Source organism: Oratosquilla oratoria, chromosome 12, assembly GCF_046742065.1.
Source record: "Oratosquilla oratoria isolate Oo_2021 chromosome 12, ASM4674206v1, whole genome shotgun sequence".
Lineage (NCBI taxonomy): Eukaryota > Metazoa > Arthropoda > Malacostraca > Stomatopoda > Squillidae > Oratosquilla > Oratosquilla oratoria.
In genome coordinates, this window is record NC_134788.1 from 34,947,121 (window position 1) to 34,970,846 (window position 23,726).

Sequence of the window (23,726 nt, forward strand, 5' to 3'; positions counted from 1 at the left end):
CTCACTAAGGGCAAGTGACCTGAGGCTCACTGAGTTCCCCAATGTTACTTCCTCCTCTGTATATAATACCTTGTCTATGTACCCTATAATTGTAACTGCTGAAGAGGATCACAGTTAGTGGTCGAAATATACGGTTTACTCTGTATCTCGGCTCATCTTTCTCCGAGAGTGGGTTCAATTTTTATTTTATTCATGTGTTACGACACCTACGTTACTTATGATTATATACAAAAAGGGGTTGCAGTTTGATAACAGTTACTCAGTAGTGAAGGCGACTGCCATATCTTTTCACGCAGCTCCCGACCCCACCCGCGAAGAATAGTCGAGTTAGACGAAAGCCTTTATTGGCTTCACTGTTGTAGCTAAGGTAGAACTTTGTAAATCACATGGTAGAGCGGTCAGTCCCCGTTCCCTCGCTTGCATCCAATGCAATCGTCAGATTCACAAGACTCGGGTTGGGGTACAAGTGCTGTGGGGAAGTAGTAGGACGGACGGCAGGAAAGAGACTGCGAGTACTGCGGTATGACCAACCCCTCCCTCCTTCACTACCTCCTAGAGTGCAATAACACTATCGCCCTGAGAGGAGGAAAACCAATCGACGACACGGCCCCCCGAAGACCGGAAGAGACTACAAGAGGCCATTACTGTGAGTACTGCCCTGCTGTCTAAATGATAATCTTGGCCCGTTTGAAAACATATTAGATCACGTCGCCCTCTTCGTTTTTCCAGTGTAAGTCAAGGTGCATACACATCTCTACGTAACAGGTTGTTTTCCAGTGCTTCAATCAGCAGTGTTAAGTATATTGATATAGGCTAGGAACAATATCCAACAAATCCTACATTAGCAATCAAACCTCACATATCTCCACATCATAACCCATGTTCTTAGACAGCTTTAGTATGCCTGTGAGCAAGACTTCTATTTCACACATGCCCAATCCTGAATAATAATAAAAAAAAAAAAAACAGTACCACTATCATCTCACCATTACTTCCTACATTGAGCAGGACTTTTAAGTATGCCACAGCTTGTGATCGGTCAGATCGTAAGGAGGTGGATTTCAGGATTATGAAACCAAAGCAGATTAATTACCCCTTGATAGAGCTTACGATTTCAAATATTTTCGTTAAGTAGGGATAAACCATGTCAAAACATATCTAAAAGTGCCTTTGTACATTTGCAAGAATGTTTGAAATAGTTTAGACATTTGTGTCACAAAAATTGTAAGCAAAGAAGGAAACCACACAGGTAAAGAAAAGATTATTGTAAGCGTCTGCCAGACAGAGCCTTCATGATTAGATTGATGCCTGGAAGTTGCAGGCCATTATGGCTGTAGCTGTCTAGGTCTTGTTCTGTTGAAAAAAAGTCAGCGTTTAAAAAATCGCAGAGGGAGCTGTCAAATAACAATAGCCCCTTAAGATCTAGGAAGTAGTTAACAGTATATGCTGATGTTTTAGAACAATTCCAAATACTGAATAAGAATTTTGAATTGGGTGTAGAATTAGGTATATGTAAAGATGCATGCTAGTCTTTTCTAATCACTGCTGATGTTACTGTTGATTTGTGGTACTCATATCTAGGGTTGAAAATACTCAGAATGATAAAGCTAGTCATGATACAGGTAAGAATTGCAGACTTGAGATTTAACATAATGTAACCTAACCTAATTGTTGGTAACTGTAAAGATGCTTGTCTTAGTGTTTTGAAAATCATTGCTGATGTTCCTATGAATTTACTGTATCTAAACGTGGGCTGGCAGATGATATAGGGAAGGGCTGCAGACTGGCAAACATATATATGAATACTTAAAATTATGTAGAATCATAACTGCATTATTGTAAAAGATATATATGTATGGAAGAGAATGAAAATGATCTTGTATTGACCTAACTTGTATCTAATACAAGAAATAGAATGAACAAATACATACATACATATACCAAGGCTTTTTCCCCCTTACAAGGGAGGTAGCCAAAAAGGAAAAGGCATAAAATCACTCCCACCCATTTCATCCCCAAATACACTCCACACCCCTCCACCCTCCCTCTTATCTAAGCACCTCCTGGATGACGGGTCATCCCTGCACCTTGTCCACTGCCCTGGGTCAGAAGCAGTGTCGCAAGACACAGCACATCCACAGCAAGGCCGCTTCATTAAATCGGCGACACCCCCTCTCCATAAAAGGAGAGGATGGGGAGAAATCCCTTCAGGCTGCGTCAAATTTTGCTCACACATATTACCTCACCCCCAGCCCATTCCTCCTCATGCAATCACATCATCATCCATATACAACCATTCACCATTCACCCCTGTCTTCTGTCCTCTCCCATCCTTCCTCAACAGACATTCCCCTCTTCCCCAAAGCCCCCTTCACCCCATCCATCCACCTCATCCTAGGACATCCCCTCATGTTCACTCCTTCCACATCTGCCTTCCATACCTCTTTTACTAGTCTTTCTTCACTCATTCTGTCCATGTGTCCAAACCATCCTAATATTCTTTCATCAACCCTATCTCCCAACTCCTTTTCCACCCCTGTTCTCCTCACCTCCTCATTTCTCACCCTATCTAGCCTAGTAACCCCCACCATACTTCTCAGACACCTCATCTCAAACACATTCAAACTCCTTCTCTCTTCTTCTCTTATGTTCCATGTTTCTGCCCCATACAGTGCTGTTGGCACAATCACTCCTTCATACAGTCTCCTCCTAGCATCCATTCCCAAATGTCTATTCCTCATTACACTTTTATAATCCACCAAGGCATTTACTCGCTTCTCTCAATCTACATTCTACCTCCACCTTCACTCCACCTTTTCCTGCCACATTTGCACCCAAGTATCTAAAACTATCCACGTCCTCCAGTCGTTCTCCTTTAATGCTCACTTCCACTCTTCTGCCACTTTCACCCCTTGTACATCTCATCACCTTACTTTTACCCATAATTATCTTTAGCTCTCTTTTATCACATACTCTCCCAAACTCTGCCACCAACATCCTCAATCCCTCCTCTGATCCTGCCACAAGCGCAGTGTCGTCCGCAAACAACAGCTGGCTCACCTCCCACTTTTCTCCATTTTCTTTAACCATCTCCAATCTCTTTCCCACTACCCCTGCATTCACCTCTCACACCACCCCATCCATGTATAAGTTGAACAGCCAGGGCGACATAACGCATCCTTGACGCAGTCCCACCTTTACCTTGAACCACTCACTCTCTCCATTGAAAAATCTATTTGCCATGAGGGAGAGAGGGACGGGGTAGGTTATATATGGTCAGAATAGGAGAATACTTTGCTTGATTTATTGTTTATTTGAACAGTGTTGTCATTTCTTTCATTAATCACCGGCTTTGCATGCTTCTCAGAATCGCAATACTTATTTCCCAATGCACTCTCCAGATGGGGGTGGGGGGTTTAGTACAAACAAGTGATATCTAATTGAAATGGAACACCCAATTTGGTCAAATCAACAGGAAAACTGTTGGGGAAAAAATATATGGATCATGTCAAGAACAGTGACCCCCAATGATCCTCACCCAAAGAATGGCTATCCCAACATAACCTAGCCCAGCCCACAGTATTCCCTAATTCAGATAATGTCAAGATTAGCGAACCTAACATATCTAAATCAAAAACAGCAAACCTGATTGTACTAATGTAAAGAATAACGAATCCAATAATCTTTTAAAGAATAGCGAACCCTGCTGTGATTGTGTTCTCTAATCTTAGGTATGGTCAGAATTGGAGAAAACTGCTTGTTTTATTGTTTATTTGAACAATGTTGTCCTTGTTTCTCTCATTAATCTGTCTTTGGACTCCTCTTTAATTCTAAATACTTATTTCCCAATGTAGTCCCCAGACATGGCTGGTATGGGGGTTGGGATTGGTACAAACAAGTGTTTCTCGATTGAAACAGAACACCCTATTTAATGAAGTCAACAGGAAAACTGTTGTAAAAAAAAAAAATCAAATCTAATAGCCTGTTGGGTGTTTTGTGGATATTGGGATTTACATCCTTAAGTGTAGTATGACTTTGGATAATGTAATACATTATTTTTTCACCTAATTTACCTCAAGTTCATTGCGTGAAGCTCTTGTAAAGCAGTAAGGTGATATTTTCTAGTCAGGTATTATGTACAAAATGCCACAAGACAAAGGTAATCCCTGTATGAAAACACAAACAATTGCATATTTTGCACTTCTTATTTTATTTCCCAACACAGAAATATAAAAATGTACATATGAAATTAAAATAAATTAAGCTGATGACGTCAAATTGTTGATGTTCCAAATTGATCAGATGTTGAAACTGATACCTGCAAAGAATTCTTCATTTGATCTTGGGAGGCTTTTTTGAAAGTTCTTTTACTCCCATCTCTGATGTTTCTATGTAGGTTGGCAGGTTGCATCCTGTGCAATTATTGGTCACATTATTGTCTTCCCTTTTTAAGGAATTAATTAAGGTGTCCATACAGAGGAGGTATTATTTTCCAACCAAAATAATAATAGTAATAATAATAGAATAATAATGATAAAATAAAAAGTTGAATAATAGTTGTTCCAGTTTTCATACTGGAAGTGAGCATTAAGGGAGAGCAACTGGAAGAAGTGGATAGTTTTAGATATTTGGGTGCAAATGTGGCAGGAAAAGGTGGAGGTAGAATGTAGATTGAGAGAAGCGAGTAAATGCCTTGGTGGATTAAAAGTGTAATGAGGAATAGACATTTGGGAATGGATGCTAAGAGGAGACTGTATGAAGGAGTGATTGTGCCAACAGCACTGTATGGAGCAGAAACATGGAACATAAGAGAGGAAGAGAGAAGGAACTTGAATGTCTTTGAGTTGAAGTGTCTGAGAAGTATGATGGGAGTTACTAGGCTAGATAGAGTGAGAAATGAGGAGGTGAGGAGGAGAACAGGGGTGGAAAGGGAACTGGGAGATAGGGTTGATGTAAGAGTATTAGGATGGTTTGGACACATGGAAAGAATGAGTGAAGAAAGACTAGTAAACGAGGTATGGAAGGCAGATGTGGAGGGAGTAAACATGAGGGGACGTCCTAGGATGAGATGGATGGATGGGGTGAAGGGGGCTTTGGGGAAGAGGGGAATGTCTGTTGAGGAAGGACGGGAGAGGACAGAAGACGGGTGAATGGAGAATGGTTGTATATGGAAAATGTTGTGATGCATGAGGTGGAATGGACGGGGGAATGGGGGGCAGGTAGTGTGTGTGAGCAAAAATTTTGATGCAGTCCGAAGGGATTTCTCCCCATCCTTTCCTTTATATGGGGGGGTCGCCGATTTAATGAAGCGGCTTTGCTGTGGATGTGCTGTGTCCTGCGACACTGCTTCTGACCCAGGGCAGTGGACAGGGTGCAGGGATGACCCGTCATCTGGGAGGTGCTAAGATGGGAGGGAGGGTGTGAGGGGTGTGGAGTGTTTTCGGGGATGGAATGGGTGGGGGTGATTTTGTGCCCTGTCCTTTTTGGCTACCTCCCTGATAAGGGGGAAAGGAGCCTTGGTATATGTATGATGTACTTTTTATACTGTGCATGATGGCTTTATATTACTTTGGTCATACTCTGATTTAAGACTTCATTTCTTATTGGACAATTCTAATGGTCTAAATTTGTTTTATTTATTCTTGTTATCATACTATATCCACTTAATTTTTGTATGGTTTTAATGTATATATGAAATAGAGGTGCAAAAATATGCTTTTTGTGCAATTTTGATAAATAGAATAGAAGTGCAAAATATAATGGCGATTTTATGCTTGATGCATAATATGAATTATTTATTCTACATATATAGAAATTGTTTTATGATAATAAGCAAGAAAATGTAGGACTGTGGACATTGTCATGTGGTATTTTGTTGCATATCCTTTCCAGCTTGTCAGTTTCTGTATTAATGACCATTTTTCTCATGATTCTATAGATGGTCAGTAGGTCACCTATTTTTCTTCTTTGTTCCAGAGTTGGCGTTTCCAACTTTAACAGTCTTTTCATATGGCAGTTTTGAAAGTGTTGGGCCCATATTTGTAATTATGCTGTTTAGATTCTTTCAATTTTCTTTATATTCTTTTTAGTACTGGGTGTCCATAATGTTGCTGCATACTGTACTCCAGTTTTGGCCTTATCAGTGTGATTACTAGTTTCTTTACCATTCCTTCGTCCAAGTAGGTAAAGGCCCCCTTTGTTGGTCATAACAGTTTTTTCTATCTGTTTATCAGGTGCCATGTCCTTTGTGATAATCACTCCAAGGTCTTTTTCAGAACTCACTACTTTCTTTACTTCCTTTGTACCGATTTTATTTTGTCATGATATTCTGTGAGTAACCTGGTTTACAAATATCTATTTTGTAGTGACAATTCTGTATTACAGATATTTTCTTAGCTAGTTCATGATAGTGGAGGTGTGTATCCAGGTGATAGATCGAGTGTATGTCCGGATGCCACGTTGGGATCACTCTTAGTTTTCCCCCAATCTTTAGGCATTGGGGTACTTAAGCCACCACACGATGACAGCATGGTGATCCAGCAGTGCCTGGAGGTTACCAGACTATCTATGAAGCAAATCAAACATTCATAGACTGGCTAGCAAATACAAAGTTGGAGGTGTAAGAGAGCCATACAATACTACTACTACTACTCTTAGCCAGTAGAACTTCACAAAATTATTTCAATGCCTCATGGAGCACAAAAAGAAATAAATGAATAAATAAATAGATAAAATAAAAATACATACACATACATGCACATACCAAGGTTTTTTCCCCCTTTCAAGGGAGGTAGTCAAAAAGAAAAAGGCATAAAATCATTCCCACCCATTCCATCCCTAAATACACTCCACTCCCCTCAATCTTTCTTCTTATCTTAGCACCTCCTGGATGACGGGTCATCCCTACATCCTGTCCACTGCCCTGGGTCAGAGGCAGCATTGCAAGTCACAGCACATCCACAGCAAGGCCGCTTCATTAAAACAAAAATAGAATAAAAGCATGGCACAAGTAGAGAATATTGTTAGGGATCTTACAATTTTTAAGGTTATCATTAAAGATTGTACTCTCTGTTAAGTTATCTAAAGAAAGGATGTAATTTAGTGGATCTATTACTTGTGTGTCAAGTTCAAAAATTGAATTATTTACTTACATTGGGAAGGGCACCAGTTTGTACAGGTTGAATCTAAATTCAGAAGCAATCTTGACAGATAATCAATGGCAAGAAACACATATATCCCTTTTCCGACAACTCAAGTGTATCTAAGTGAAATTTTTCCGAGGTTTATGTGGTATAGGATATGATAGCACAGGAGCACACTTATGTGTATTTCCTTTTACCTCCGTACATCTCAAGGAATTGTCAATATGTAAGTGAATATCTCTCTTCATGCCTAGCCTAAAGTATTTAACTGTGATTTCACTAAGATCCCTTACTCAGCCTGACATATTGTCATGCCCTCCTTTTTTCAATGTTGCAAATCCTATCAATAGATCTGAGAAGACTGATTCTTCTTCAACTATCGCCAGAATGTACAAGTGCTCTTTTTTTTATACAAAATAACATAAAAGTCAGCCTTATCTAATGTTTTAACTGACTTTCTATTAGTCCTTGCGATGATTAATAGATTGGTTCCAAGATTTTCATTCCTAGTTTCAACCTTTTAAGAATTTTACTGGTTGTAACCTGGTTATAACCACCCTCTCCCCTTAGTACATGTGCTAAGGGGAGAGGGTGGGGGAATATCAGATCATTTTTTGGTAGAAGGTAAGTTGAGAGTGGAGGATAGATGGAGAAAGAGGAGAGGGACAAAAGGTAGGGAGGTGCTTAGAGTGAACTCTTTAAATGAAAAGGAGAAGGAGTACAAGAAGAAGCTGAAGGAGTGGGAGGGAGTGAAGGATAGAGTAGAGCTAGGTGTGGAGGAGGAATGGGGATGGTTCAAGGAGGGAGTCACAAAGTGTGCAAGGATGGTGTGTGGAACAAGAAGGACAGGAGGAAATAGAAGGAATAGGGATGGGAAACAAAGAAGGTTGTAGAAGAGAAGAAGCGAGCTTTCACAGATTGGTTACAAAATAGGACGAGGGAGTCATATGAGAGGTACAAAGAAAAGAGAAGTAAAGCAAATGGTAAAGGAGGTAAAGAGGAGAGCAGATGTGAAGTGGGGTAAGAGTATGACAGATAATTTGAAAGTAATAAAAAGATGTTTTGAAAAGAAATTAAGAGAGGAAGAGGAGGCAAAACAAGTAGAGAAGAAAATGTAGAAGGTGCAGATGGAGAGATGATAATGGAAGAGAAGGCAGAAAGGGGAAAATGGGCAGAATATTTTAGGGAGTTGCTAAATGTGAAGGAGGATAGGGAGGGAAAGATAGTTGCAGTGGGAAATGCTAAGAAAATGACCGTGATGAGTGAGGAGAATGGAGGAGAAATAAGGAAGGATGAAAGCAGGTAAGGCACATGGTCTGGATGGATGCCATGCAGAATGTCTAAAAAAAAGGAGGTATAGTGATGGTGGACTGGCTGGTGAGGTTCTTTAATATTTGCTGGAGAGAGGGTAGAGTGCCAGGGAACTGGAGGAGTGTCTGTATAGTTCCACTTTACAAGGGAAAAGGGGACAAGTGTGAATGTAGTAGTTTCAGAGGGATTAGCATGTTAAGTGTAGTTGGGAAGGCTTATGGGAGGATCTTGATTGAGAGGATTAGGAGAGGAACAGAGGTAGTAATTGGTGAGGAACAGTGTGGATTTAGGACGGGTAGAGGTTGTGTAGATCAGATCTTTGTGGTAAGACAGATATGTGAGAAAGCTATAGGAAAAGTTAAGGATGTTTTTTTGGCTTTTATGGATCTGGAAAAGGCTTATGACAGGGTAGACAGAAAGGCACTGTGGGAGGTTATGAAGTTATATGGGATAGAAGGAAAGCTTCTTGGAGCTGTCAAGAGTTTTTATGAGAGTAGTAGAGCTTGTGTCAGGATTAGAAATGGAGAGAGTGAATGGTTCGAAGTAAAGGTGGGACTTCGTCAAGGATGCGTTTTGTCACCCTGGCTGTTCAACTTATACATGGATGGGGTAGTGTGTGAGGTAAATGGAAGGGTAGTGGGTCAGGGATTGGAGATGGTTAAAGAAAATGGAGAAAAGTGGGAGGTGAGCCAGCTGTTGTTTGCGGACGACACTGCGCTTGTGGCAGGATTGGAGGAGGGATTGAGGAAGTTGGTGACAGATTTTGGGAAAGTATGTGATAGAAGAAAGCTGAAGATAAATGTGGGTTAAAGTAAGGTGATGAAATGTACAAGGGTGAAAGTGGCAGTAGACTGGAAGTGAGCATTAAGGGAGAGCGACTGGAGGACGTGGATAGTTTTAGATACTTGGGTGCAAATGTGGCAGGAAAAGGTAGAGTGAAGGTGGAGGTAGACTGTAGATTGAGAGAAGCGAGTAAATGCCTTGGTGGATTGAAGAGTGTAATGAGGAATAGACATTTGGGAATGGATGCTAGGAGGAGACTGTATGAAGGAGTGATTGTGCCAACAGCACTGTATGGGGCAGAAACATGGAACATAAGAGAAGAGAGGAGTTTGAATGTGTTTGAGATGAGGTGTCTGAGAAGTATGGTGGGGGTTACTAGGCTAGATAGGGTGAGAAATGAGGAGGTGAGGAGGAGAACAGGGGTGAAAAAGGAGTTGGGAGATAGGGTTGATGAAAGAATATTAGGATGGTTTGGACACATGGAAAGAATGAGTGAAGAAAGACTAGTAAAAGAGGTATGGAAGACAGATGTGGAGGGAGTGAACATGAGGGGATGTCCTAGGATGAGGTGGATGGATGGGGTGAAGGGGGCTTTGGGGAAGAGGGGAATGTCTGTTGAGGAAGGACGGGAGAGGACAGAAGACAGGAGTAAATGGAGAATGGTTGTATATGGATGATGTTGTGATTGCAGGTGGAATGGGTGAGGTAGTATGTGTGAGCAAAAGTTGACGCAGCCCGAAGGGATTTCTCCCCGTCCTCTCCTTTTATGCAAGGGGGGGGGTCGCCGATTTAATGAAGCGGCCTTGCTGTGGATGTGCTGTGTCTTGCGACACTGCTTCTGACCAAGGGCAGTGGGCAAGGTGCAGGGATGACCCGTCATCCATGAGGTGCTCAGATAAGAGGGAGGGTGGAGGGGTATGGAGTGTATTCAGGGATGGAATGGGTGCGAATGATTTTATGCCTTTTCCTTTTTTGGCTACCTCCCTTGTAAGGGGGAAAAAGCCTTGGTATATGTATGTATGTATTTACCTGATAGGTTATAACTTAACCTTACCTATTTATCTATTTATAGTTTTTTTTTCGCATCCGACTGAATTATGGACCAAAAGGTCTCCTGTCGGCATGCTTCTCCTTTGTAGTCCTTTAAACTTGAAGTGGTTTGGTGTAGGGGTGGGATATGGAAGCACCCACTCAGCAGGCGGACGTAGTGTTCCGTATTAGATGTTTGGATTGTGATGCAGATTACACAGGAGAAACGCATAAGAAACTCGCCACTAGAATTGAAGAACATAAACGGGCAGTTAATCGGAAAGATGCAGCCTCAGCACTTTATAAGCATATGAACGAACTACACCACAACATTGATTGGTAAGAAGCGACAGTGGTACACAGAGGCAACTCGAAGAAAAGGAGATTATTCATAGAAGTGTGGACGACAAAAGAATAGGTGCATAGACTTAAATCCAATGTACCTGGGCACTAGGAACACAATGACAGAAAAAGATAAAGTGAGAGAGTACAGGGTGAACGAAGGTCACAGTGTGTATGAACGTGATTTAATTTATTTCCTTTTTTCGTGCAAGTGTGTATTTCACTTGTACAAGTTGCATTTTATTGTATTTATTCTTTTGTTAACATAGGAGAAAGCTCGGCGGGACGCTTTGTCTTCCTTTTTGTTTGCCGTTAGCCCAAAAAGTCATCTGCAAAACACTCCCTATGTGACGTGCGCAAGATTTTGACAGCAAAGCAAGTAGTGTGCCTCTGCGTTAAAGGTTGCTTCAATTGGTGTAGTTTTTCATTGGTTCTGATCGCCGCTGCCAAATTGGTAGATATAGATAAGGTGACGTATCAAACGTGTTCAGTGTTTACATTCTCTCATGTCAGACATGCAATTACTATAGACATAAACCGTTAGTCGATAAGATAATCTTAAAAGTTTGTTTTAGTACTGGTTGATTGAAGGGCAGGGTTGTTGAGTCTACTCTAACACCCCCCCCCCCTCCATGCAGGTGACGTTCCCTCTACGAGGTGCATCGTAGTTAATCATTACTCCTTTAAGTAAGAGAGAAGTATGGAATTTCAACCCACAACTAGGCTAACAAAGCAAACACCGCTATAATGACCAGTTGACCATTTTGATAATCGATTTCACTGTGTTTTTAGGCAAATTACTCTTATAATAGAGGATGGCATGTATGAAATGGTTTGTGTACAAAACACCAACAGTCCTACTATTACATATCTCTAAAAGTTAATCTCATTGTTTTCAGAAAGGTATCAACAAAGAAAACCCGATGTAGCATCGATAGCTCGGCTATCTCACAACTCATCTTAAACATCATGTGATGGCCCACACAAGAGAGAAGCCTTTCTAGTGTAACCTATATTTTGCCAAAGATTGTCACATATATCACATGATGACCCACATAGTAGAGAAGCCTTTCCAGTGTGACTTGTGTGATTCTGCTTTCTCACAAAAGGGTGATCTCAAACGTCACATGATGAGCCACACAGGAGAAAAGCCATTTCAGTGTGACATGTGTGATTATGCTTTCTCACAAAAACATAATCTCAAACATCATATGATGACCCACACAGGAGAGAAGCCATTCCAGTGTGACATGTGTGATTCCGCTTTCTCATGTAAGGGTCTCCTCAAAAGTCACATGATGACCCACACAGGAGAGAAACCATTCCAGTGTGACATGTGTGATTCCGCTTTCTCACAAAAGCGTGATCTCAAACGTCACATGATGAGCCACACAGGAGAGAAGCCATTCCAATGTGATATGTGTGATTCCGCTTTCTCACAAAAGCGTGATCTCAGACGTCACATGATGACCCACACAGGAGAGAAGCCATTCCAGTGTGACATGTGTGATTCCGCTTTCTCACTAAAGGATAATCTCAAACATCATATAATGACCCACACAGGAGAGAAGCCATTCCAGTGTGGCATGTGTGATTCCGCTTTCTCACGAAAGGGTAATCTCAAACATCACATGATGACCCACACAGGAGAGAAGCCATTCCAGTGTGACATGTGTGATTCCACTTTCTCACAAAAGGGTGATCTCAAACGTCACATGATGAGCCACACAGGAGAGAAGCCTTTCCAGTGCGTCATGTGTGATTCCGCTTTCTCACAAAAGGGTGATCTCAAACGTCACATGATGACCCACACAGGAGAAAAGCCATTCCAGTGTGACCTGTGTGATTCGTCTTTCTCACATAAGGGTCACCTCAAACGTCACATGATGACCCACACAGGAGAGAAACCATTCCAGTGTGGCAGGTGTGATTCCGCTTTCTCACGAAAGCGGAATCTCGAAAGTCACATGATGACCCACACAGGGAAGAAACCATTCCAGTGTGACCTGTGTGATTCCGCTTTTTCACAAAAGGGTAATCTCGAAAGTCACATGATGACCCACACAGGAGAGAAGCCATTCCGGTGTGACATGTGTGATTCCGCTTTCTCAAAAAAGGGTGTTCTCAAACGTCACATGATAACCCACAAAGGAGAGAAGCCATTCCAGTGTGGCATGTGTGATTCCGCTTTCTCACTAAAGGGTAATATCAAACATCACATGATGACCCACACAGGAGAGAAGCCATTCCAGTGTGACATGTGTGATTCCGCTTTCTCACAAAAGTGTAGTCTCAAACGTCACATGATGACCCACACAGGAGAGAAGCCATTCCAGTGTGACATGTGTGATTCCGCTTTCTCACAAAAGGGTAATCTCAAACGTCACATGATGACTCACACAGGAGAAGCCATTCCAGTGTGACATGTGTGATTCCGCTTTCTCACGAAAGCGTAATCTCAAAGATCACATGATGACCCACACAGGAGAGAAGGCATTCCAGTGTAACATGTGTGATTCCGCTTTCTCGCAAAAGGATAATCTCGAAAGTCACATGATGACCCACCCAGGAAAGAAGCCATTCCAGTGTGATACCTGTGATTCAGTTTTCTCACAAAAGGGTTACCTCAAACGTCACATGATGAGCCACACAGGAGAGAATCCGCTGTAGTGTGACATGTGTGATTCCGCTTTCTCACAAAAGGGTGTTCTCATACATCACATGACTACCCACGCTGAAGAGAAGACATTCCAATGTGGCCTGTGCTATAAAGCTTTTTTTCACGTAAGGATCTTCTCAAACGTCACGTCACATGATGACCCATACATGAGAGAACCCATTGCAGTGTGACCAGTGCAATAGATATTTTTCACGAAAAACTGTTCTCTGTGAGCGCTATTTGCAATAGCTTCACAGACTTGTACATCGGTTATCGTGCTTTCGCGGCTAGTGATCAATAGATCGAGTAAGTTTCCATGTCTTGTGGGCTCTTTTACATGTTGAATTAAGTATTTTTCACCGAGAAAATCCATCAAGCTACTACCTATATGGCCGTGTAGGGTCATCCAATCAATGCTAATACAATTGATATCACCCATTATGAATAAAGTCCCGGTTGCAGAAACTAGACAGTTCTTGAAACAACAGCTTGTCGTCTGCTGATGATAATGACTTTGGCCTATATATTGCACCTACATTCATTTTTGTCCATTTGTTTGGACCCTCAAACTATCATAGGGCATCCTGTTTCACTTTAGAACAGAAGCATGGACATTGCTCCTAACGTACAACAGAACACCCCTACCTTTCTTGTGACTTATATCTTGATGAAAGTGTTGCAATCCCACAATTTTAAAATCGGCTTCAAAGTCTCCACCATGTCTCGGTTATTCCTATTATATCGAGATTTGCGCTTTTGACATATCCGCCTGTATTTCTTGTATGTACTATATAAAATAAAAAAAATGTGATGGTTTGTACGGAGCTGCCTAGTGTAGGCCTTATGGTCTCTTGCAGTCTCCTTTATTCTTATGTTCTTATGTTGTATGTGTGATATAAAAAGAGTTATATTAAAACATTTTAAAAATGTGAACTGTTATGGTATTTTTCCATTAACCTCTTCGGCACGAGTCAAATAATCGCGGGAAGCATCAGCTGCCTGATGCACGATGATGTATCGCCATACTCGCGTTATACAGCAGTATTACTCGTTGGCAGAGAAGTGACATCGAACCCCAAGGGTTTCTAACAAAATATTAGAAAGGCGGAGCATGCCGGCATGAGACCTTTTGGTCCATAACTAGGTCGGATGCAAAAAAAAAAAAAAAAAAATGTATAGTAATGATAAATACATATACCAAAGGCTTTTTCCCCTTACACGGGGGGTTGTATCGTTCACTAGGTACGGGGTAGTGGTTTGTGTAAACTCGTATTAAGTTTATACCCCTTTATTCAAAGCTTCCTGGTTTCACACTTATGGTATATACACTGTCAACTGTTAAACAGAACGATACAATCCTGGTTACATAGATAACTGTTTATCACACTTCTTGCACAACACCCGTCATCGTCCCAACTGCTGCTCTCGGCCGGCGCATCTCGTGGTCATTGGCCGGAAGTGCTAACCTCAACACTTTCTCGTGTTGTCTTTAGTCGTGAGATTAACAATAATTTCGAGAAGGTCCGTTGTCTCACATGGGTGGTGCAACTGCATTGATTACATATTGCTGTCTACTATCATACATGTTAATTATATATCCAGGGGAGGACCGTCAGTATACGTAATATCGTATGTCAGTACTGGGTGGCTACTAGGTTGATCGCGTGTGTTCGTTTGTGTGTATGTGTGTTTGGTGGTCGACAGTGTTGTCGCGAAGCCAAAGGATCAATGTGTCAGCGATTTGTGGGTTCCACTGGGCCTCGTGATGTTTGACTCAGCGCTTTGAATGCCCGTGGTGGACAGTGAGTTAAGAAGTGGGTTATATGACTGGGGTTATATTACTCGTCGTGTATATGAGACGTATACAGGGGTAGCCAAAAAGAAAAAGGCACAGAAACCACTCCCACCCATTCCATTTCCCATATATTCCACTCACCTCCTCCCTCCCTCTTATCTTGGTACCTTCTGGATGACGAGTCATCCCTGCATCCCGTCCACCGCCTTGGGTCAGAAGCAGTGTCGCAAGACACAGCACATCCACAGCAAGGCCGCTTCATAAATTCGGCAACCTCCCCTCTCCGTCCCCTCATGCAGAAAAGGAGAAGACGGTGAGAAATCCCTTCGGGTTGTGTCAATTTTTTTCTCATACTTCCTCATCCCCCACCCACTCCCCCTCATGCATTACGGCATCATCTATACACAGCCCTTCTCCATTCATCCCTATCTTCTGTCCTCTCCCGTCCTTCCTCCACAGACATTCCTCTCTTTTGTAATGCCCCTTTCACCCCATTCATCCATCTCATCCAAGGACGCCCCCCCATATTCACTCCTTCCACCTCCTCAATCCCTCCTCTGATCCCGCTACAACCGCAGTGTCGTCAGCAAACAACAACTGGCTTATTTCCCACTTTTCTCTATTTTCTTTAACCATCTCCAACCCCTGACCCACTACCCTTGCATTCACCTCTCGCACCACCCCATCCATGTAAAGATTGAACAGCCAGGGCGACATAACACATCCCTAACGAAGTCCCACCTTTACCTCAAACCATTCACTCTCTCCATTTCTAATCCTAACACAAGCTCTACTACTCTCGTAAAAACTCTTGACTGCTCTTAACAGCTTTCCTCTTATCCCATATATCTGCAGTACCTCCCACAGTGCCTTCCTGTCTACCCTGTCATAAGCCTTTTCCAGATCCATAAAAGCCCCAAAAAACATCATTACCTTCTTCCTATAGCTTTCTCACATATTTGTCTTACCACAAAGATCTGATCTACACAACCCCTACCTGTCCTAAACCCACACTGTTCCTCACCAATTACTCCCTCTGTTCCTCTCCTAATCCTCTCAATCAAGATCCTCCCATAAGCCTTCCCAACTACACTTAACAAGCTAATCCCTCTGAAACTACTACATTCACACTTGCCCCCTTTCCCCTTGTAAAATGAAACTATACAGGCACTCCTCCAGTCCTCCGGCACTCCACCCTCTCTGCAGCAAACATTAAATAACCTCACTAGCCAGTCCACCATCACTGCACCTCCCTTTTTTAGACATTCTGCATGGCATCCATCCAGACCAGGTGCCGTACCTGCTTTCATCATCTTAACAACTGCCTTCACTTCATCCTTCTCTAATTCTCCTCCATTTTCCTCGTTCATCACGGTCATTTTCTTAGCACTTCCCACTGCAACTATCTTTCCCTACCTATCCTCCTTCGCATTTAGCAACCCCCTAAAACACTCTGCCCACGCTCGTCTCACTGCCTTCTCTTCCATCATCATCTCTCCATCTGCACCTTTTACCTTTTCTTCTCTACTTGATTCGCCTCCTCTTCCTCTCTTAATTTCTTTCCAAAACATATTCTTATTACCTTCAAAATGTTCTGTCATGATAATACACTAGCACATAAGGACACTAGTATTATATCAATACAAGTATACTAGCACGTAAGTACATAAGCACTAGTATACTAGTAAACACGAGTACACCAGCACGTAAGTAAACCACCAATGGTACAAGTACACTAGCATACAAGTACACTAGTACACTAGTACACTAGCACACGAGTATACTAGCAGAATAGAACACTAGTACACAAGTACACCAGCACATAAATACACTAACACTAGGACAGAAACATACCAGCAAACTAGCATAAAGCACTAGCACACTACTATAGAAGTACACTAGCACATAAATACACTATAACACTAGGACAGAAATACACTAGCAAACTAGCATAATGCACTAGCACACTAGTAGAGAAGTACACAAGTTTACTAGCACATACAGTAGCGGCCAAAATATAAGGGTAAGTGAAAGCATATGTATTCAAATGCATATATTGAAATTAATACCCTACACAAGAACTTCATATTTTGTATACAATTAGATATACATTATATCTATATTACTTAAAAATTTGAAGCTCTTACAAAGAAAGCTAGTAATTAATAAAGAAAAGAGTGTGTAACTTCTTGCGGTCAAAAGTTAAGGGTAGCTTAAAAAATAATGAAATTCAACTTATTTTAAAAGATAAATAGCAATAACATTAATATTTGGTGAACAATCCTTTAATGTCAATCACCTCCTGACACCTGTTGCTACATGAATTGATCAATTTCCTACAAAATGATGGAGTAACAGTGCTCCATTCAAATTCCAAGAACTTCCAGAGTTCATCTTGATTTTTTAGATTTTTTTCGCTGTGCCCGTTCACCAATTATTTTCCAAACATTCTCTATTGGATTTAAATCCGGGCTTTGAGCAGGCCAGTCCATCACATAAAGTTCTTCTTCAGTAAAGAATGATTTGACCTTCTTGTAAGTGTGGCAAGGAGCATTATCTTGCATGAATATGGGACATTGAACCCTTGAAGATCTCAAATATGGAAGGGCATGCTGTCGAAGAATCTGTTTATACACCTCTCCGTTGATCTTCCCATGCAAGCGAACAAGAGGGCCAGTACCAGCAGCAGAGATGATCCCCCACACCATCACACTTCCTCCGCCGTGTTTCACAGTTTTCTTCACACATTTAACGGACAATCTTTCGCCAGTCGTTCGTCGGACATAATTCCTGCCATCTGAACCAAGTAAATTAAACTTAGATTCATCACTGAAATAAACGCTTGACCACTGATCTTCCGTCCAGACAACATGTTCAATACAAAACTTCAGGCGGGCTTTTTGTTTCTTCTTGGATATCAATGGTTTGGATGCAGGGACTCGGGCATTCAAACCAGCACTTACTAATCTCCGAGACACTGTTTTACGTGACACATCGCAGTCATAAGATGCATTTAACTCACGGGATATCTCTGCAGCGCTCTTGAATCTATCCTTCCGTGACAACCTTACCATAAGACGGTCCTGCTTAACTGAGGTTTTGCGTGGTCTACCAGTTTTAGGTGGTGAAATTATTAATCCTGTTGATTTATATTGAGCTTCAATACGTTGCACCACACTCACAGACCTTCCTATCCTCTCTGCTATGACTCCATTGGAATGTCCATCTTTGCGAAGATCAACAATTCTCTGTTTATCTTGAGAAGACACCGGACGTCGTTTATCAGCAGCCATGTTTACAAGTTTGAGGTTCCAATATTTTAAACGCTAATTTTATGTTGTGGTTCTGATTTGACAGTCTTGTAAAGCATGGGAAGTCCTTTTTTCTAAGATACCCTTAACTTTTGACCGCAAGAAATTACACACTCTTTTCTTTATTAATTACTAACTTTCTTTGTATCAGTTGCATAAGCTTCAAATTTCCAAGAAATATAGATATAATGTACGTATATCTGGGGTATTGGCTGCTTGTTATTGTGGCAAAGTAGCATGCAGTCGATACTTTAGGGTCTATATGGGGCGCCCCTACGGACCAGAGCCACACATCGTTTTGTCTATGATAGAAGAAATTCTGTTCATAGAGAAATGATGACACTTTTATACTACGACTGTTCCTCCGTTATGCTGTCCCCCAACCCCTTGTTGCTGTCCTGTACCATTTCTCTGAGTATTCTCTTTCTGTAATGGGGGAATTCCCTGTGGTCGGGGAAAAGAATACTGCCACCAAGTTTCCCACTTGGATCGTAAGAGGCGAGAAGAAAGGGACGGGGAGAGGGACTAGGCATCCTTCTCCCTGTAGCCCCACGGGGCAAATTCCTAAATTGGAAAGTGAAGGCATAAGGGGTGCTGGAGGGCCTCGGGCCAGCACCCTAAGGTTTGGGTCTTTTAATGTGCGTGGATGTGGTACAGATGAGAGTAAAAGGGAAGAGATAGGTAGTATGTTTGTGAGAAGAAAGATGGATGTGTTGGCTTTGAGTGAAACTAAGTTGAAAGGGAAGGGTGAGTGTAAGTTTGGGAATGTAAGTGGGAGGTTATCAGGAGTGAAGAGAGGGCGAGGGAGGGAAGGGGTGGCTATTCTATTGAGTGAGGAGATAGGTAAAGAGGTAGTGGAGTGGAAGGAGGTTTCCTCAAGGATAATGTGGATGAAGGTGAAACTGGGAAAGGAGATGTGGGTCTTTGTAAGTGCATATGGGCCTGGCAGTGAGAAGAGCGTGGAAGAAAGGGAGGCCTTTTGGATAGATTTAAATGAGTGCATAGAGGGTTTAGGAAGAAATGTCAATGTAATAGTACTGGGAGACCTTAATGCTAGGGTGGGAAATGATCCAATCGATGGAGTGGTTGGGAAGTGTGGAGTTCCAGGAAAGAATCGTAGTGGAGAGTTGATGGTGGAAATGTGTCTAGAAAGAGAGTTGATAATAGCAAATACAGTGTTTCGGAAGAAAGTCAAGCATAAGTATACATGGGAGAGGGTGGTGGAGGGAAGGGTGGTAGATAGAGCGCTAATGGATTATGTAGTGGTAAATAGGATTATGATAGGAAGAGTTAAGGATGTACATGTGCTAAGGGGAGAGGGTGGGGGAATATCAGATCATTTTTTGGTGGAAGGTAAGCTGAGAGTGGAGGATAGATGGAGAAAGAGGAAAGGGACAAAAGGTAGGGAGGTTCTTAGAGTGAACTCCTTGAATGAAAAGGAAAAGGAGAAGGAGTACGAAAAGAAGCTGAAGGAGGAGTGGAAGGGAGTAAAGGATAGAGCAGAGATGGGTGTGGAGGAGGAATGGGGATGGTTCAAGGAGGGAGTCTTAAAGTGTGCAAGGATGGTGTGTGGAACAAGAAGGGCAGGGGGAAATAGAAGAAAGGGTAGTGAATGGTGGGATGAGGAAACGAAGAAGGTTGTAGAAGAGAAGAAGCGAGCATTCACAGATTGGTTACAAAAGAGGACGGGGGAGTCGTATGAGACGTACAAAGAAAAGAAAAGAGAAGTAAAGCAAAAGGTAAAGGAGGCAAAGAGGAGAGCAGATGTGAAATGGGGTAGGAGTATGACAGAAAATTTTGAAAGTAATAAAAAGATGTTTTGGAAAGAAATTAAGAGAGGAAGAGGAGGCGAATCAAGTAGGGAAGAAAAGGTAAAAGGTACAGATGGAGAGATGATAATGGAAGAGATGGCAGTAAGGGGAAGATGGGCAGAATATTTTAGGGAGTTGCTAAATGTGAAGGAGGATAGGGAAGGAAAGATAGTTGCAGTGGGAAATGCGAAGAAAATGAGAGCGATGAGTGAGGAGAATGGAGGAGAAATAGGGAAGGATGAGGTGAAGGCAGTTGTAAAGATGATGAAAGTAGGTAAGGCACCTGGTCTGGATGGATGCCATGCAGAATGTCTGAAAAAGGGAGGTTCAGTGATGGTGGACTGGTTGGTGAGGTTATTTAATGTTTGCTGGAGAGAGGGTAGAGTACCGGAGGACTGGAGAAGTGCCTGTATAGTTCCTCTTTACAAGGGAAAAGGGGACAAGTGTGAATGTAGTAGTTTCAGAGGGATTAGCCTGTTAAGTGTAGTAGGGAAGGCTTATGGGAGGATCTTAATTGAGAGGATTAGGAGAGGAACAGAAGGAGTAATTGGTGAGGAACAGTGTGGATTTAGGACAGGTAGAGGTTGTGTAGATCAGATCTTTGTGGTAAGACAGATATGTGAGAAAGCTATAGGAAAGGGGAAGGATGTTTTTTGGGCTTTTATGGAACTGGAAAAGGCTTATGATAGGGTAGACAGAAAGGCACTGTGGGAGGTTATGCAGATTTATGGGATAGGAGGAAAGCTTTTGGGAGCTGTCAAGAGTTTTTATGAGAGTAGTAGAGCATGTGTCAGGATTAGAAATGGAGAGAGTGAGTGGTTTGAAGTAAAGGTGGGACTTCGTCAAGGATGCGTTATGTCGCCCTGGCTGTTCAACTTATACATGGATGGGGTGGTGCGAGAGGTGAATGCTAGGGTAGTGGGTCAGGGATTGGAGATGGTTAAAGAAAATGGAGAAAAGTGGGTGAGCCAGCTGTTGTTTGCGGACGACACTGCGCTTGTGGCAGGGTCAGAGGAGGGATTGAGGAAGCTGGTGGCAGAGTTTGGGAGAGTATGTGATAGAAGAAAGCTAAAGATAAATGTGGGTAAAAGTAAGGTGATGAGATGTACAAGGGGTGAAAGTGGCAGTAGACTGGAAGTGAACATTAAGGGAGAGCGACTGGAGGAAGTGGATAGTTTTAGATACTTGGGTGCAAGTGTAGCAGGAAAAGGTGGAGTGAAGGTGGAGGTAGAATGTAGATTGAGAGAAGCGAGTAAATGCCTTGGTGGTTTAAAGAGTGTAATGAGGAATAGACATTTGGGAATGGATGCGAAGAGGAGACTGTATGAAGGAGTGATTGTGCCAACAGCACTGTATGGGGCAGAAACGTGGAATATAAGAGAAGAAGAGAGAAGGAGTTTGAATGTGTTTGAGATGAGGTGTCTGAGAAGTATGGTGGGGGTTACTAGGCTGGATAGAGTGAGAAATGAGGAGGTGAGGAGGAGAACAGGGGTGAAAAAGGATTTGGGAGATAGGGTTGATGAAAGAGTATTAGGATGGTTTGGACACATGGAAAGAATGAGTGAAGAAAGACTAGTAAAAGAGGTATGGAAGGCAGATGTGGAGGGAGTGAACATGAGGGGACGTCCTAGGATGAGGTGGATGGATGGGGTGAAGGGGGCTTTGGGGAAGAGGGGAATGTCTGTTGAGGAAGGAAGGGAGAGGACGGAAGACAGAGGTGAGTGGAGAATGGTTGTATATGGATGATGTTGTGACTGCATGAGGAGGAATAGGCGGGAGGGGGGGTAGTATGTGTGAGTAAATTTTGACGCAGCCCGAAGGGATTTCTCCCCGTCCTCGCCTTATATGCAGAGGGGGACGGAGAGGGGGGGTCGCCGATTAAATGAAGCGGCCTTGCTGTGGATGTACTGTGTCTTGCGACACTGCTTCTGACCCAGGGCGGTGGGCAGGGTTCAGGGATGACCCGTCATCCAGGAGGTGCTCAGATGAGAGGGAGGGTGGGAGGGGTGTGGAGTGTATCTAGGGATGAAATGGGTGGGAGTGTTTTTATGCCTTTCCCTTTTTGGCTACCTCCCTTGGAAGGGGGAAAAAGCCTTGGTATATGTATGTATGTATACAAAATATGAAGTTCTTGTGTAGGGTATTAATTTCAATATATGCATTTGAATACATATGCTTTCACTTACCCTTATATTTTGGCCGCTACTGTATATACTAGCACACAAGTACACCAGTACACTAGTACACTAGTGAACAAATACACTAGCACAGAAATATACTGCACACTAGTCGACAAGAACACAGACACTAGTATAGAAGCACACTTATGCACACACTCTCAGTACAATAGCACACTAGTACATAAGTACACTAGTAAACTAGTACACAATACGCTATCACAGTAGTACATAAATGCACTAGTACACAATACACTAGTCCACTAGCACAGTAGTACACAAGTACAAGTGTGTTAGCGTCCTTGTGTACAAGTGTGCCAATGTACTTGTGTGGCAGTGTCAAAGTGTCCTAGTGTACTTGTGTACTAGTGTGTTAGTGCAGTTGCGTACTAGTGCTATTGCACTAGTGGTAGTTTCTTATGTGCTAGTGTACTTACGTTCTAGTGTAATAATGCGCTAGTTTACTTTTGTGGTAGTGTACTTATACGCTAATGTGCTAGTGTACTTACGTTCTGGTGTACTTATACAATAGTGCACTTGTGTGCTAGTGTACTTATGTGCTGTAGTAGTGAGCTAGTACAACATTAGTGTAAGTACAATAGAACACTCAGACTAGTATACTAGTACAGGTACACCAGTACATTAATACTGTTATATTATTACACTAGCACTAAAACACTAGTACTAGTACACTAGTATCAATCTAATACACTAGTAATAGTACAGTAGTACACATTGATACTCTAATACTAGTGCAATAATAAAATACTACTACACTAGTATACTAGTACAAATACATTTGTAATTTAGTACAAAACTGGTACTCATCACTAGTACTAGTACACTAGTGATACTACTAGATCTAGTACATTAGTACACTAGAACTTGTACACTAGTGCAGGTACTCTAGTACACTAGTTGTGGTACACAAGTACACTAGAACTAGTACAGAACTACTACTACACTTTGTACAAGTACAATAGTGCACTAGTACAAGTACACTGATACACCAGTGCTAGTGCACTAGTATTAGTGTACTACTACATTAGTATATTTGTACAATAGTACTAGTACACTAGTATATTAGAACTTGTACATCTGCTAATAGAGTAGTACTAGTACACTAGTATTAATTCACTATTACTAGTATTTGTACACTAATAATAGTACACTACTAGTACATTAGTAGTACACTAGTGCTAGTACATTAATACACTAGTACTAATAAAAAAATCACTAGTACTAGTATAATAGTACAGTAATGTTAGTGCAACAGTATGCTAGTATTAGTACAATGGTACACTGGTACTACTACAATATACTAGTACACTAGTACCAGTACACTATCAATACACTAGTACTAACA

General features: G+C 41.9%; 2 protein-coding genes across 5 annotated transcripts in view; one reads left to right on the top strand and one right to left on the bottom strand.

Annotated features, from left to right (window-relative positions):
- LOC143031368 (uncharacterized) overlaps window positions 1-23,726 on the bottom strand; it is a 66,045-nt gene that overhangs the window by 27,342 nt on the left and 14,977 nt on the right. The gene's annotated exons all lie outside the window — the stretch shown is intronic.
- Window positions 265-14,199, top strand: LOC143030665 (uncharacterized). Of its 4 annotated transcripts, none has more exons than XM_076193841.1 (2): window positions 265-740; window positions 11,507-14,199. In XM_076193841.1, exon 2 carries the CDS (start codon window positions 11,651-11,653, stop codon window positions 13,028-13,030), a length of 1,380 nt encoding a protein of 459 aa, XP_076049956.1. In that variant the 5' UTR covers window positions 265-740; window positions 11,507-11,650; the 3' UTR covers window positions 13,031-14,199. The 4 variants fall into 4 exon arrangements, with proteins under 4 accessions (XP_076049956.1, XP_076049955.1, XP_076049958.1 ...); XM_076193840.1 differs by having other exon boundaries at window positions 265-730; XM_076193843.1 differs by having other exon boundaries at window positions 265-646.